The sequence below is a fragment of the Adelges cooleyi genome, unplaced genomic scaffold (genome assembly GCF_023614345.1).
Source record: "Adelges cooleyi isolate 19-005CV unplaced genomic scaffold, UGA_ACOO_1.1 ACOO_flye_CR_arks_rails_tigmint_CR_PRNA_23, whole genome shotgun sequence".
Lineage (NCBI taxonomy): Eukaryota > Metazoa > Arthropoda > Insecta > Hemiptera > Adelgidae > Adelges > Adelges cooleyi.
The window spans coordinates 13,951,252-13,969,561 of NW_026095893.1; the positions used below are offsets into that span (position 1 = coordinate 13,951,252).

General features: G+C 33.2%; 1 protein-coding gene across 2 annotated transcripts in view; it reads right to left on the reverse strand.

Moving 5' to 3' along the window:
* The window catches only part of LOC126835444 (protein dead ringer-like), a 70,614-nt gene that overhangs the window by 18,109 nt on the left and 34,195 nt on the right, over window positions 1–18,310 (reverse strand). For both annotated transcript variants that reach the window (XM_050568036.1, XM_050568037.1), the window contains exon 4: window positions 10,988–11,060. In XM_050568036.1, coding sequence (XP_050423993.1) covers window positions 10,988–11,060 — 73 coding nt within the window. The remainder of the gene's footprint in view (window positions 1–10,987; window positions 11,061–18,310) is intronic.

The window sequence follows — 18,310 nt, forward strand, 5'->3', positions numbered from 1 at the left end:
TAATATAATTTAACGACCTCAGTGTATGTATTGTACTTAATATTATAAGAGTATATAAGAGTATATAAGAGTATTATTAGAGTATGTTATAAGAGTTATCCCTATCAAATCAATAAAATCATAAACAGCTACACGAGCAAAACAATAGTAATATGGGTAATAATGAAATGTATATAGTTTTCTCCGAAACGTATTAAAATGGTATGCAATTTTTTTTTAATCGTTTCTGTGCAATTATACGTTAAACCATTAGCAACGCCTTTTATAGAATAATTCTATAAAATGTAATCGTTTATTGATTCTTTGATTTCCATCGCAAGGTCATAATATTTACTAGGTGTATTAATCACACAAATTCATTTTGTTTTATAACCTAACACAATAGAGTCAGCATTCGAACGGGGAGTAACTTGTAAACGACAATAACAAAATAATACTGTAAAACAGAAATAGTCGTCAGAGGTTAATGCAACTCTCTCCAATCAGTCTAGTCTTGATATCTCTCATGTATGACCTTCATTTAGTCACGTCTAAAGCATTTTGGACACACTTTTCAATAATTTATAGAAGAAGAGGCCCTAATAAAAAAACGCTTTTTCTTTTATAACGAGATTGAAACGAAAACGCTTTACGCAATCGGATTTAATTTTTAAGGAAATCGCATTCTCCTCCATATTATAGTAAACACTCAATAAGAATAGTTTTACGACTTGAAATATATCAGCCAGCTGTGTGTGTATTGAAAAGGCCACCGCCGTCGGGGCTCGGCAGCCCCGGCCGTCTGTCTTGTGGTGATTTAAACGACACACGTTTCTGATAATCGTATAATATCTAAAAATATGATATTAATCTATAGGATTTTTTTTTTTAATAGCAAACGCATAAAAAACGAGGCCGGCGGGGCGAAAGAGCGAAAAACGACGCCGGTGCAAGTGTGACGCGGCGAGAGGGGAGGGCGATGGGCGGGAGGGGAGGGGGGGGTCGGCATAAGCCGCCGACAAGCTATTAAAAAACGGTTTTATTACTACGGTCGGGGCAAGAAGAAATACATGTAATAATATATATACAAATATATAATAATAATATGTGAAGAATACGAAATTGTAATACAAGTATTGTTAACGCCCGACGACCGTTGTGGTCAGGAAAAAAATTATCGATATTATTTACTCTCCGAACACGGGTATAAGCGAATATACGTAGTTTTATGTTCTGCGAACGAGACACCGTGCGCGTTCTCTTTTGTCGGCGAGCTCGGTCGAATATTTCCATCCGAAACAACAGCACAAAACACACGTGACAGACAGCAGCAGGTATACCACCTATTATAATATCGGTTTCTCGTTTCGTTGTTATTAATATTGCGATTTTGCAGTGGACACGACTGTGTTTACTGTTGCACCGGTCTAACGGGCAAACCTTGAATGGCGCACAACGACGCTGAAGTCTGCACGATCGAGCGCGGTGGTGCTAAAATGATAACAATATCAAAATAAGACATATTATAATAGATCCCGGACACCGACACCGGTGTGCGATTAATGCCAAAATTCACAACCACCGGTAGGTATTTTTAACGTCCTGCGGCGCCTGTCATGAATATTGTAAAATGCACACTGCTGCACGCAGCTTACACGGTCAGAAATAGAACAAAGTGGTAATACAGTTGATTAATGGCACGATGAATATAATTATTGCAATAAACTCACGGGTACACTAATAATAATTATTGCAATACATTCAAAACGCGTTCTCTCTCTTAACGATATCTCTATTCGGGTCCGAGTTGGCGATTAGGTTAATTTTAATTCAATAATATACGTATCTATTGATTGGTCCACGGACTTGGGCGTCCCTTTGAACTAGTTTTGTGCTCTCGAAATCGATTCAGAAAACTTTTATCCCAAAGGTTGATTTAGACTGATGGTTTTTTCTACTTCTAACCTGGCATCGCCTTATTTAATATTTAATCGATGCAGTTTCATCACGTTTGACGCACTCATTGCCCGCTTCGTCCATTCAAATGCTTTCATAGTCACTAGATACTCTTTTATAACACACATCGTTAACAGTTAATATTAGGTATAACCTCATTTCCGCTATACTATATCAGTTCTTATTTGTTACTCCAAAATCATATTTTATAAGCTCACGATGGTTAGGTACAAACCGTATTATTCTTATTCATACATTTTTTTTTTTTAATTACTTTAAACTTAAACTGTTCGAATCTTAAACGCATAAGACATCATAATGGTCGAATGTAAACTATTATAAAACATTGTTTGAGCGTACGCCGAGTACGTGATCATTGCGCGAGCACATAACTCTCTAGCATACATAATACTATTATAAATATACATGATATTGTATTATCTTGAAAATTGACATTTTTTTTTAGTTCTGCAACCAGTATATAATATATATTTTAATACATAAATTCGTGAACGTGACCGATCGGTAATACATTGTGTGGCCTACGGTCGGTTGTTTATTGCTTACACGGTTTTTTTTTTTATTATTTTAATCTTTGTCATAATACTCATAACGCACGAGAGAAGAAAATATATTTCAAAAATGTATATATTCTTAACTAGAATATCGCCGTCGACCACCAATGGACTTCGAGTATTCTAAGGTAAGTTAGCCAGAAAACATTTGATAACTCGAAAGGGGTAAAGAAGAACACAAAGTTGAGTAGACATTGGCAACTGTTCACGTGATGTGTTTTGCAGTTTACAGTTATGCATTTATTATTATTATTTTTTTGTTATCGGATACCTGGTGTTGTTTTCCATTTGAAAGTATTACAAATGAACCCGAGAAAACTTGAAAACACAACTCAGTAATTAATAAATCGGTAGGCTCCAGATAAAAATAACAATGCTTAAGTGCGTTTATCGCATCATTACAATACAACATATTGTATTCAATAAAAAATTACAATATATACCTACTTCATTATTATTATAACATACAACCGACGACAACGCATGATGGTGGACACGACGTTGCGTTTATTATTACTTTTTTTCAGCTTTTACACGCGCCCGTATACCTTACCTATTTATCTATTACATTGTTTAGTAGGAATTTTTATCGCTGTTGTACATGACTTTTTAATTTTCCACTACATTATCGAGTGTGACAAACATCGGTCGACGACAATTCACAGTACACACACTTGTAGCCGCTATTAAATGAGTTTAAGCGTTTACAATTTATTTAATATTATCATAAGTCGTATCTAGTTGCTCGACAAAGTAAACCTGTTGTGGTATCCCATCCCAGGTGGTCCGACTACGACACACAAGTCTACCGTTGACCGCTTATCCCGGCAAGGTTTTGATTAAAATTAAAAACTAAAAAAATTCAGTGTTTTAACTCGGTACAATTGTAATCGACTATTATTATAGCTTAATCGTCGGTCGTATAAATTTGAAAGGGGAAAAAAACAAAACTGATGACGCTTAGAATGCCTGAATTGTGAGTCACCTAAACCGTTACCGAAATCACGTGTTAAAGTCATGATTATATTATTATTAGCATAATATGAATACTTAATGTGCATTACCGGTCAAGCGAAATAGAAAGAAAGCGCGTTCAAAACGTTCAGTTTTTTTTCCTTCAAAATAACAACTTAACCTATTACGTGGATGACAGATACAACACATTGTATTTTTATGCAAACGATATCGGTTGGTTTTTTTTAGGCTAAAAATTGCACTTGGAAAGCGTATGGCTGGTTCCATTAACATTTTACAACTTCTTTTTTTTCTAACTATAGACACACAATATTGTGTTCCAGAATGTCATATTATATGTAACCATTCTCATAAAAATTACTTTGTATCTTCTAAAACTTATCCCTTTTGTTTTATGGACTCCACACACTTGTGAATCAAGTTCTATTGAAGACCTCACTGATGTACAATACAGAAAAAAACATTATTTGATAACTCAATACAGGTCGGTATGTTAAGAAATCCTTGTTTCTCTGGTGCCATATTATACAAAATTGGTATGTATTTGAAAATATATTATATATTTGACGACGGGTAATAATTTTTGACTCGACGACTTCTAAAATTGTTGATATACCTACTTAACCGAATATGTCAATATCCGGCAGCCAATTTTTGGCAAAATCGATGCCACTGTTTCCTACTGTTATATACCTGATATGTTATAGGAGATTATGTTTAAATAAAATTGCCGGTACACTGCAGTGGTTGAAAGTGATGACGATCGAGAAGAGTTTTGAAAACTATATTTCATATTGTATTACATACGGTCGGGATTGATGCGATAACGTCTGTAGGATTTATACCTTTCGGGAGAGAATCATGACGATGATCTAAAGAAATCATGGCCCAGCTGTTGATTGATGGCAATAATAATATTAATATTTTTTCCAGAAATAATTCCACCTATAGTATTATTGTGTGTAATTAATTATTCGGAGAAACGTACCTAGTTATAATGTATCGCCGCCCCGGGCTTCAATCGGATCTTACGAGACTTACAATAATTCACCCGCCGCCGGTATATGCGTGTACGTATGTAGGTATGTACAGGTGCGTTCAGATCGGAATGCAATGTAATTTTTTTTTAATCGAAACGAATATTACACACGGTTGTGTTGTTTTGTGTTCACAAATGAACCGCGGTGTATATGTAAAACCAATAGGAAGCATTTACAGTATATAAGTAAAAACGTGTCACCGTTTCCTTCAGCGGCACCGGCCATATGAGGCATACAAATTAAAATAATTACATACAACATTATCTAAAATATTTGATTTGTCTTTTATTTTTTTTTCTCTTTGAGCTATTGCTTATGATTTCATAAACTCAAGTCGTGTAGAATAACTATTGACTCTAAAATTGGCATTGAGCTTGCAATCCTAGCTTTCAGGCTGATTATAATTAACCTTAACTTAAATACTAATCTAGCGATTTAAAACGGTTACATTTAAAACTATTGCTTTCGAGACTGGACTGTCGATGATGTCAAAGCTCTATATATAAATAACCGAAACAAGACCAAATATAAAATTTCTACTTTGATACAATAAGACAATTATTTAAGAAGTGGTTGTTGGGTAAAAACAAAAAATGCATTGCATGTTACTAAGACCATTGGGTACTAATCAAACGACAATCATATTTCAATACTACAAGAACAATTGTAGTTCCAGGACATCCTGTTAACGGTTGAAGGGCAAAGTGTCGGGATCGACAAGTTAACGGACGCCCCCAAGGCAGTTTAGAAGTCCATAAAGCGTAGATGTATTAAAAACGTATGTTATACAATTTTATATAATGCATATTATTAAACAAGTGCGGTCGGTACCTACTTTTAATTTAATAACAGCACATAATTGCGGCATGTCTTTTGATGCTATATACGGACGACTGGAAAAAAATCATGAAACATTAGTAATATAGGAATTACTGTTATTAAAAAATCGATATCGTGTCGAAGAAACAGTTCATAAAGTATCATATATATATATATATATATATATATATATGATCTGAACGCTAGAGTGTACATGTAATATTGAATTGTCTATGGTCATATACTATAACATGGCAATTAATGATGTTATTACGGTGGAGGTGCAAGTATTTCTAAGATGCAATTTTCCCCCTCCAAATCAACCCGTTGTAAGTATACAATATAATATGACAACAGGACAATCATAATAGTTATTGTCATCTTTTAAACGCATCCATTTGCATTTGAGTGTTGAAAATTATTATACTTGATTGTTTTGATTTATTCGATTTTTTTTCTTACATACATACTACCTACATAAGTATAGTGGACTTTGTTAAGACAGCGCACTCGTGCCCAGGCAGTTAATAAAGAGTCCGGCTACCATTTGGAACGAATAAAATATTTAATATCAATATTATAAGAAATATTAGGCATATTTATTTTTATTTAATTACCATAGTTCAAAACCTGACTTAATTTACAATAATCGTTTTGAAACATTTTTTTTTCAGAGTATAATGCGGGTAATTGATTTCCATACACCAATACAACAATGGACACTCCCCACACCACCGCTGTGTGTCGAGACGTTATTATTACTCATTGTCTATTACCGTCGTCATCAACGTCCGACATAACGCACTACTAACAGGATACTTAAGTGCTGAAAAAACGTTATAATATGTCCAAACTCCAAACGCATAATATGATAATGTGATGTACCTCTTCGAAATTGGAACACAAATGACGGTAGGCAATATTTTTTTAGTGAACGATGACTTTAATAGATATTTAAGTAAAATTAAAATTAACTGATAATATGAAAATAAAACTGTCATTGACTTTAACAAATTAAAATGTTTTTTAACAACAATAAGTGTGTAATATTATACTACTTTAAATAATCATTTTGAGTTCATCACCTTTTTTTGCCTAACCCGGTATGTACAACATGATATTATTATTACAATCATATCATACCAGTCATGAAACCTTACACGTGACAACTGGTAATTAACAGAGTGGTTATTAGACAAGCGTTTATTATCAGACAATTAATTTGAGTTACTGGGTATAATGAATTAAACCCTTACATGTTTAGTTGGGCGTGGATCTAAAGGGGGGGGGGTTAAGGGAAATTAAAATCCTTTAATATGCTTCTTAAATATGAACGACTTAACTGTCATAGCACTCACTTAAGAATTTTTTTTAACCATGAATTTCGTGAGAACTCAAAGGGTTTTGAAGGATCTGAACTTTCTTAACTCCTACCCCATTCATGGTCTGCACCGGGTGTATAAATGACAAATAAGACTTAACGGAAAGGTTGAGAACAACTATGAAATGTCACAAAACTGAAGTCATTGCGTTGTAAATGTACAGTGGTAGCATGTATATAATATTAAGTACAAATTAGTGTTAATACAACATTATATTTTATGACGAAAAAAGACAATTTCTGTTAAATGAATGTTTCCGCGTTTGTTTAAAATATAATTTAGCTTAGATAACTTTTAACCAAACACCGGTGTTGCACAATAAACGCGTCGTGATTGTAGAAAAACACAATAAATGCGACTAAATTGTTTATTTTTACATAAATATTTTTTTATGTTTTTTTTACTTGAAAATCCTATTAATATGCTACTCGAATTGGCTGTTTTGTAAAGCGTACATTGTTGTGGTTTCAAAGCAATAAACTTTATCTTATTTTTTTTTTATTCTGGTACAAAAAGAATCTGATAAATATTGGTCATTGTTCAGCTCTGTCGAATTTCCTGTTATGTGCAATTACAACATAAGTAATATATTTGCTGATAATTTCCATAAAATATTTATCACCGACAAGTCAGTCGCTGTGCATAGGTAGGTGTTATTATTTTCTCATTCAAACGCATAATAAAGTTCTTCAACGATCATTGGACAAACTGGATTAAACAACTTTAATGATTTACACCCAAGAACTCTATTTTTCGTTACCAGATTTGCAATGACACGATAGATCGTTGATCGCAATACCTTCTCTTAGGAGGAGGTAAAAAAATTATTTTAAGAATTCGTTGAAATGTGTTTTCGAATGAAAACTTTTCAGATTTCATTTTATGACGACATATCAACAATATTAATTCATTTCCACGTGTATTTGGTTAAAATAATAAAGTGACACTTTGTTGTTTCATCGACCATCGTATAACCGCCGCACCTACTCATACACAGTTACCGAAACAATTAATACAATTATCGAAATAGTGAAATATATAATTACATATTTTAATATAATTGTCAGGTAAGTGAAATTATTAACGGTAAACAGGCTATGGCGGTGTCTCGAATATAATATACAACGCGTATACCACAGCTGAATAGTCTGAATTAATTTTATTGTATACCCGCGCTAATTACCAATTATCTATTTACAACTATGGCGCGGTTTATACAAGCATTATACTACTGCACGCCTCGGATTGTTTTTTAAGCGTTATTATATTATGTACCTGCATTGGTGCTGTGACACCCATATTGGTTTTTTTAATGAAAATTATTGTGTACCAGCTATTATAATTTTGTTCCTTTTTAAATGGCTGCGTGCGCCTGTATATCACGCCGAATGACATTATATTGTACACGTATACCTGATATTATTATTATTATACACTATTAATATTGTAATGAGCCTAAAAATTAATATTTACATTTACGAATGCGTAATCAACCGAATACTCATATTGAAAACATCATTAACCGACATTTGTCATAACAGTAATAGTAATTTCGAATTTTAGGTACACCCAAAAAGTGTATGTATTATATTCGGTATAATAAATAATCAACGCCAGTAAACCTATGTTAGTAATAATTATAATAATGTTTTTTAAACTGACATAATCCTTATTATACAAGGATAACCGAATGTAGAATTTGCATTCAAGGCCACGACTTTATGTGTTATAATGATGGTAACAGTTATCGTATCCTCTATCCTATAAAGCAAGCAATAATTGTCTAGGCATTTATATTTTGTGAATTCACACAGCGCTATCTATCTATGTGGAAATTCATTAATAATAAATAAAGTAACTTTTTTTATTGGCTAGACCTAATTATGACACAAGAAAAATGAATAATTAATTTTTTAACCAAGCAGGGTTCCGTTAACCGTTATTTATTTGTTCAGTTCAAAATTATGTTCATGAACTAGGTTTAACGTTATAATTTTTTTACCCCGAGAATGTTAAAACGAATTTTGCTAAGTTATGTTAGGTTATCAGAAATGTTTTTTTAGAATATATTTTTTAATTAATTTAACTATCGGAATTTATTTACAGTTTTAGTTTTTGAAAACGTTTTTAAAATATCTTACTTAAATACACTAGTATATTATTTTTTACCACTCCCATTACTGCTCCCCATTAAACTTTAAACGCGAATAACGCTAAAAATAATCATTCAAACCTATTTAACAATTTATCAAAAATTTCTTAATTCAAAAAGTTAATAATATAAAAGGTTACATATTGAGTTTCAAAAGTCAATACGGCTCCTAAATATACTAAAAAACGTAAACATTAGAAAACGATATAATATTATAAAATTACATTAACTAAAATTTCCTTAAAATAAAAAAACTACAAAAATTGCAATTGGGGTTTTAGACAACTTACTTACTTAACATTCATGTTGTACACATTTTTTATAATAAAACCATATTTTAACCAAACTTTATAATATTATTTTCTATTGAAATATTAAATTTATTATTTGCCGTCTGGGCAATAGTGTAGTAAACTAAGGCTCAATTACATACTATAATTTTTTATTTGTAACAATATTTTAAGAAAAACTCTCCCCTCCATCTGGACCGTATTTGTGTTATTTTAATAATTATAATAGATACAAACATTTTTTTTTTAAGATTAAACTAAGGCGACAATAGCATTGTCCTGGCATCTGTGACAGCTAATAAAACGGAATTATTATAAAACAAAAATATATTATATTATTAAATTTTAAACTGATTTCGAAGAATCGTTTTTTGTGCGGCATGATCTCTGACCCGGAGACGAAATAAAAGCCGTCAATTTTTTTTTATTTTAAGTATATATTGTTGTGTTATAACGGCGGGCAAAAAATATAAATGCAGAGGGGATCGAACGCGAGATGTAAAATAATGGTGGACAAAAAAGAAGCAATAATATGGCCGCTGGATTATTATAGGCTTGTCAGAAATTGGCATTGTGTTTTCGTTGAACGCCGTGTTGAATATCTTACCGGTTGGCCTACCGATTGTGGGTACTAAATGCTGAGGACCGGGGGTCTCCGGTCTCCCAGTCCATTATTATAAAATATTATACTTATATATATATATGTAAACCGATATGAATTGTTTTATAGGCAAATAAAACAAAAACCGAAAATACATATAAAAAATATTATGGACGGAGGGAGTGTTTTATTGGAAACAGACATATGTAAGAAGTATATTGGGTGTAGGTATACACATGTATAATATGCGCCTGGACGGTGTGCGAAATGACCGTAAAAATCTGTTCATGCGTTTTGTGTTCGATACATTATTATTATTATTTATAAATTATATTTTCTTCTTATTACACAGCGAATGATTTTTAGTACTAACGCGGGTTTTATATAGCGGCATCCGTAAAAAATCGCTTTTTGGTCTCCGCACGAAAGACTATGCATACTATATTATTTCTAAGGATCTCAAGGACTCGGAAACCCCTGACTTTAGCAGACCAGGAAAACAATTCCATAATAATTTTATGATTTAACTAAGACCTTGTATTGCATTCACTCTTTTAAAATGTTCGAATTTCAATTGACAGTAAACCAATCTAAAAAAAAAAAACAGTTAGCCTTTGGGAGTTTTTTAATTTTTTTAATTTTTCCACCGACACTCGATATGCAGTGAAAACCATAAAAATAATATTAATATTTTATTACACCAACGCCGGTGGTCGCAGAGCCTTTTTTATAAATAAGTTTATACAAATTTTAACTTGATATAATTTTTAAATTAAACTCGTATCCATCGCTATAGTTGTTTAACAACAAACTTTATGTATACAGTATAAACTACTCGGACGCCATAATGTGTAATTTTCCAAAAGGTAATACATAAGGTATATTACATTTATACGTGTATTATATTATGTGCAGATATTATATACGGACGGATATTATTTTGCGATATTGTATATTTTGTTATTATCACTACATGGACTTGCGAGTGTCGTAAAAAAAAATATCCATTATTATTTCACCGGAGTGCATTTTTTTTCTACTTTGTAGTCGTGTGTGTGTGTGTGCTCAGATAAGCGGTGGCGGCGTTGTTAACATTACTGCCGGTGGAAATAATATACAATGTGAAATTATAAAAAAAAGAAAATCCATATAACATAATGACATGGAATGATACCGTAATGATGTGTATATATATATTTTATACAATTTTTTGCTTACCTTGTTCCTGCATAAAACTGAACAGCGAGTCCAGGAAACTACGTCTGTCTATTTCATTGCCGGCAGTGTACAGCTGAAAAAACACAAAAACAAAACATCTTTTAAAATAATTATATTAAATAAGTAAAATTATTAATTGGGAATTATTGCAACAACACATACATTCCATTGCCTGGGTCTATCTAAACGTTTGAACCGAAACAAAAATGTGTACGATATAATATATAGGTATTATGTATAATATTAGACTTAATCATGAAGTGTTAATTTTTAATAATGTGCACATTGCACACCTGACAGCGCGCTGAGGTAGGCATGCTTGTCCGGCTTACTTTTCGGTTGGGTTGTTAACGGTTTAAATTTGTTAGTTAAACAAATAAATGTGTACTTGACACATGGTTTGAAATAATATTTAAAAAATCGTTTTCGGTTAAATTAATAAAAAAACAATACAATAGCCGTTTAAGTCGTATCCTCGCGGCAACGCCAGCACAGAAAGACAATTCGGTTCCCACGGTATATAATAGCATAGTTGTTATCGCCGCTGGTTGCACTATTTGTATTTATATATAAATAAATAAATTGTATTATACACAACGCACCGCTGTATCCGGCATTCGTGTTCAATGTAAACATCGAGTCACCACTTTGTATTATAGTGTACAGTGTAACCCTTGTATATACTTAGCGTAAGTGTTCTAAATAATAATATCCAAGACAATAATATGCCGGTTGTCGATACCATGTTTACACTTTAATCAGATTCATGTGCTATTGATTTAAACTTTTAGGTAAATATTTTACTACATTTTTTAATATTTTGAAAATTTTTATCACTAGTCTTTATAAGCCAAAAAGGGGGATTCTTATTTTTTTTTTAAATGGCAACATATGATTTTAATTACATACATTTGTAGACAAAAAAAAGTTAAAAATATGTTAGCGTTAAAAATTTGTATTTTTATTAATCTGTTCATTAGTCATGACTTTGTTAAGATACTACATTTCCTCTTAATAATAAAATCATATTTCTTCGGTTTTCCAAAACCGGTAGCACATCAAATTCATATTTATGTTCGCATTGTCCATTTGGCGATAACATTCTAACAACTATAGGAATTCACTATAAAAGATTTCGAAATAGACAAAGGTTCTTATATACAGATTACTTAGATTATAGGTTATTTATTATATCTGATTATCATACAGAGTACGGTAACATGTCAAATTATTTGTATGCAATGTAATAAAACTACTCGTCTTTTTTAGTAACGATTGAAAATATTAAGAAATACAGTAAAAAAAAAAATCAAATCTTTATAAAGTCATAACAAATATGTACAAATAAATGAAAATTCAAATTTCAAACGCTAACATATTTTTTTATTTTTTGTCTACAAATTTATGTAATTAAAAACGTATGTTGCCATTAAAAAAAAAAACAAAAATCCCCCTTTTTAGCTTATAAGGACTGCGGTGATAAAAAATTTCAAAATATTGAAAAATGTAGTAAAATATGTAACTAAAAGTTGGATCACCCTGTATAATAATATTGTGACTAATTCAAGGCTGTTATTTAATATTTTTTCATAATGTATACCGACTTTTATTTTACCGTCGAAACCTATGGTCGATATATAAACATGTGCATATAAACCATCTTACATTTAGCCGCCTAGACTTAAATAATATGTATAGAATAATTATACAGGAATGGAATTCATGGTATCCGTGTCGAAACGTATGATCCTCTTAAACGCGCGCATCGACCTTAATCGAAATTAATGGTACCCGTGTCATTGTTAAATTAATAAAATTTAAAAAAAACCGAGGTAAAATAATATAATAATATACACAAACCGAGGCCCTCCGAAAAGAGTAAATGTATAAGTATCTCGGCTTGTTGCTGCTATCAGAGGTCCTGTGGCGAGAGAGAGAGAGAGAGAGAGAGAGCTCAAGGGGTCTCGGCCTAACTTCTAATTAATTGGCTTTTCGTGGCGAGACGAGATGATCCGCGTTGGTAGTATATTAATTACCGGCCGTTTATCGTATCCGCAGACCGACATTAGCCGCTTGATAGGACAACACGATATTTTATAGCTATACATTTAATATTCGCCTCTATTGTACTATTATAATAATATATACATATATACAAGTATATTTTATTTATATAATGTGATTATTGTGGCGCAGTGTGATGCCGGACTGCGATCAGCTCGCCTTGAACGATAATAAAATCTTCCAGCCGGGTTACGGGTTGGGCACCATATAATATTATTAATATATACACAACTTTTATTGTTTAAAGTATTTTTTAATTATTCTATTATTAGCAACAACCGGGACCGATAACTTACGTGTTTGTCTTCCAAGACAAAACGCCCACGCGCGGAAAAACGAATCACTGGCATTGCATAGTAATTATTCCACATCTCATGCAGTATAGTTATGTATACACAATATAATATTATATTATTGCTTTTGTAGTTTTTGCGCAATGAGTTATTCGTACTGGCGCTAAACCGTTAGGTCAACTCGGAGCCGTAATTACAGTAACCAAATCAAACTAGAAAATATAACCGACAGTAATACTTGCTGTTTGCAGCTCACTAAACATCTAGGATATAATAAAACATATTACATATTATGTAAACCAGCTCGTACTGAAGAGAAAAATGATTTTACTCAATAGAAAAATGCACTCGCAGTCCAAAAACTTAAGAGCAGACAGTTAAATTAAAAACATACATAATATTATGATACTATATGTTAGATACTTAAAAGTTAAAATATATGGTTAAACTTGACAATGGTCCTTAATAATGCTTACTATAATAAACACATAAATAAACCAATTTACAGTGTAAAGATAATTTGTAATTTTCAAACAATGAAAGGAATTTGAATTTGGAGTAATTATTGTATGTTCGAACCATGGAAAAATGTTACTTAGTATTGTTTACATTTTGAACTGCTAACAAGTAATTTACTATTTTATTATTAAAAATATTAAACACTTTTTGAAGATTTTACCGATTTCGAAGTAAGGATGTATTCAATTATTATTTAATATAAAAACCATAGGCATTTACAGCTTAATTTGTTTTAAATCTGAGTTTTAAGCTTAACCGGTAATTCAGTTATGTTTATCATCACATATGTATATATATATATATTTTGTTCAATAACATAATTGAACAAATTGTTGTATGAACAAAATATATATTTTGTTCAATAACATAATAACTATAGTTATTAAACCTAACCTATCTATATTGTTATTTGAATTAATTTTCCTAACAGGACGCCAAAAAGGTAATCAAGACAAGAAAAACACGGTGTTGAATTCATTGTTTTTTAATCAAGTCCAAAATGTTTGCTTTTTATATGAGTAGGTACTTGCCCAAGTTAAATGAATACATATTACACACATTGCAACACATATGTATGAATACATATTAACACATATGGTATAGTTTGTTTAAATGTTTAACCTAATTGTTAATTCTATTACTCAATTGAGAGTAACAAAAATAGTATGTGCTAAGTCTAAAGGCATACATTGATAATTCGTGAAATCTTCGCCACTGAGGAATTTTTGCTGGTATTTGGCGAGTAGTACTACCAGATAATAATATATTGATTATTTTGTGAACGTTTCAAACTCATGTCGATCGTTACGTTTTACAATAAACCTACGAGAGATAAGACCATTATAAGACGAGGCGCGCAAATAATGGAAAATCATTTTCGCGCAGATCTGGTTTTTTATACCTGACAAAGTAAAGGGTAACCTGACCTGTTAAAACAACAAAGGAAAATTACAAAATATCATGTTTAAGTAGTAATAATGTAATGTCTTATCGAGAACAGCGATCACGACGTTTGACGATAAAAACGTTGGAAACCATAATTATGTCGTGACGACACAATTTGCAGTGAAGAGCACCTCGTCCATGCGAATAATATTGAGGATGGGCATTGACTCGTTTAAGCGGGGCGGAGTCACGCTATGAATTATCTGTGCACGTGCGTTATGTAGTGCACGGGGGATGGGGAAATGATGCTTTTATTATCTGAAGATGACAATGTGCAGTTTATCGACGAACGCGGTGCGTGTGTTACAAACAGTAGAATATTATTTAAAGGGGGGAAAAAAGCCCAAACCGTCTTTAAACGTGGTCCCATCGCAGTGGCGCTAAAATCTAAGCTGTGTCAACAACACCGTAGACCACCCGGCCAGCAGCTGTAAAGAGTAAAAAACCAACGCATACTGCACTGAGTAAATGTTAAAAAAAAGAAGCTCATTTGTATTGCCAACGATTTAAGTAGTTGAGCAAATTAATAAAAATTACCACGAATTCACTTGTTAATGTCCATATAGCGTGTAATACATGAATGGTACATCATAATAATTTATTCGTATAAGGTATAATTGTTTTGAATCAAAGTAGGTGTTTTCATTACAACTAAACGCATAACATAGAGTATTCACTCGACATTATAAATTATAACGTATACATATATTTTATTATTGGTTTAGTGTTCAAAATTTGATATGACCGAAAATGCTTAGGTGTATTTTGACTGAATAGGCTTTCGTCCGAATATGCATATGCTGAGAAGCGAAGAGGTATGTGAAACAAGGCGGAATACTTAAACATTCGGTAGTCTTTTCTTTTTTTCTGTTCGACGAGTGGTTGCGCATAAACCTAACCGGACGGTTAAGGGTTTATGAAGATGGTCTCGTGAACACGAATAAAAGCATAGCGCAAACGCATCATACGGATTAGCCGTTACGACCCTTTGTACGGAAAAAAACCGTCGCTGTTCTCTTCACGCTCGCTCACAATGAAATATTATTATTCAGCAACACCTAACACAATAACATAATAATATTTACACATAATAATAATAAATCTTACGACGTGGAAGGGCGAGCGCGCGCTCATTAGCGAGGATTTCGCACTTATATTATTGTCATTTTATATCATGCACTTATTATGTACACAATATCAAGTTTACATTATTTACCGATCACACAATAAACGGAACGCATGACTTACTACTATGAACGTCGAAGCATAATAGTGTATTAAGTCGATTTTGGTTTTCCAAACAGCCCCCCCGCCGTTAGTAATTCCTATGTGCTACTGCTTATCAAACGAGAGCGTTTCGCGCTGTCTAGTTACAGCCGATTGTGCAACATCAAAATACAAGCACCATTCAACCTTTGACCCTACATTAAAATATTATAATATGAAATCAACATTTTGTGTTAAAGACTGAAGTTTTAAACCTCTTCTACTCAGTTCACGAACTACCAGCAAATACCTATCAGTCCGTTTTGTTGGTTCGATAATGTTCAGGCTTCGATTGCCTACCTAGAAAATGGAAACATAAGGGAAAACCGATAAAACAGCTGTTCTTGTCGGTTGTCCACAAAGACAAGGCGCATAAACGTATCGATTAACACATCGCCGATGACTTCGTGATAACAGTAATCGATTTTGTTTTCGTTTGTATTTATTCATACACAGACAATATGATGGACAAAGAAGAAAATAATTATCGGTAGGCGGTAGGCGGTCGGCGGTCTTGAACATATAATTTCAATGGAGTCTGGGGACCGACGGATATTGTAGTTATATCAATATAAACATTGAACTGACAATGTTACCAGGTGGGTTGGCTTTAGGCCAAGTGTTACCTAACCTAAATGTTATCAACGATTGCGACAGATGACCAGAATTGATGATCGACGAGAGACACTTAAAACGCGGGTACTTATTTCATTACCAAATAACCGTCTTGGCTTGATTTTTTATGATTTAGTCCGTTCCCCGATGATGTCTGCTTTTTTTAACCAAATTTGTGTATTTATTTTATACTGCAAAATCGACGACCGATGACGAGCTCCTTTGAAGTAAGTACAGTGCGCGCGGTCAATGATCACCGACGTTATAGCAAATTATACTGTTGGCAGAGGCGCTTACATTTTGAATTACCGTCGTTAAGCTTCCTCCCTTTATTCCGAGTGTTCGTGTGCCATGTTGTTTCCGCAAAACCCATAAATCTTGTCGATACAAAACCAATATGTGTACCCTGTTTCTGTATACGTATAATATTATGTGTATAACTGGAATTTCAAAGCGCGTATCACGCTATATTATATGCCATTCGCGTGTAAGTAGGTATACGAGTAGTATACAGCAATAATAATTGTTTTCCACGTAAAACCGCAGCTGCGCTCAAGCCGAGGGGGTTATCATCATGTGCTCCAATTTAATTGAGTCGTCGCGATGGGGTGCGGTCAAACGGTCGTGGTCGTTCAGTAATTATTGTCTCCGTTAGGGATGCACAAGTTTGTACTTTTACAGCGTTTTATAATTGAGTTTTCGTGAGAACCACTGACGGCCGGTGCCACGTCGTAAACCCAAGCCTTACGCCCGTAAAATTCCTGGTCCAGCGATAATTTTTCCACGGACGACTCAGAAAGACAAATAAGAGCCGAAATCCCGTGTCCATCTCGGAGAACGTTATGAATTTTGTATTGGTTCCATCGATTTCTGGTTTAAGTATGGGTACAAACCCAACAAACCGTGCCAATTAATGTGGGAACTATGTAGTCTTATAATATTGTACTGATCTAAGACCTCAATTATTTTGTAATTGACACAACACCGCTGATACTGATGTAGATAATGATTAACTATTTTGAAAACATTCTTAGCTAATAATCGATTAATATAACATGGTTTATATACAGGTCACGGGGATTCGTACCGATAACACTCGGGTACCGGCTCTAGCTCAGACTTTCTAAGGCCTGCAGTGAATTCGGTAAAACAATGTTTTTTTCAGAGGCATAATATATAGTTTGACTTTTTTTTTACATCAGATTTCCTGGTCCACGGGACCCCTTTATAGATTCTCGCAATAGTTAACCGCTATGACTTTGAACCGAGCTTTTGGTAAGTCGTTTCGGCTACCCCTATTTGGGCTATATCCATTTCCGCTTGTGCGTGTACTGTAGGCCGACTTTACGGATCCTAGACAGGGCGTACAGAGTGTATACACCTGCATTGCGTTGCGTTATTAGGAAGATACAAGATCGCCGGTATTACGACTATGAATGAGCGCTTATAATAAATTAATATATAAAATATAGTATATAAAAAATTAGGCGTTGTCGGCGGCAGAAGAACGCGGTTCTATTTACATGAAAATGTGCTCGTCCGCCGCCGCCGTCACACCGAGTCGAAAGAGTCGTCAGCCGAAAAAGTCTAGTGTACACGTTGATTGATAGTGTGTATTTTC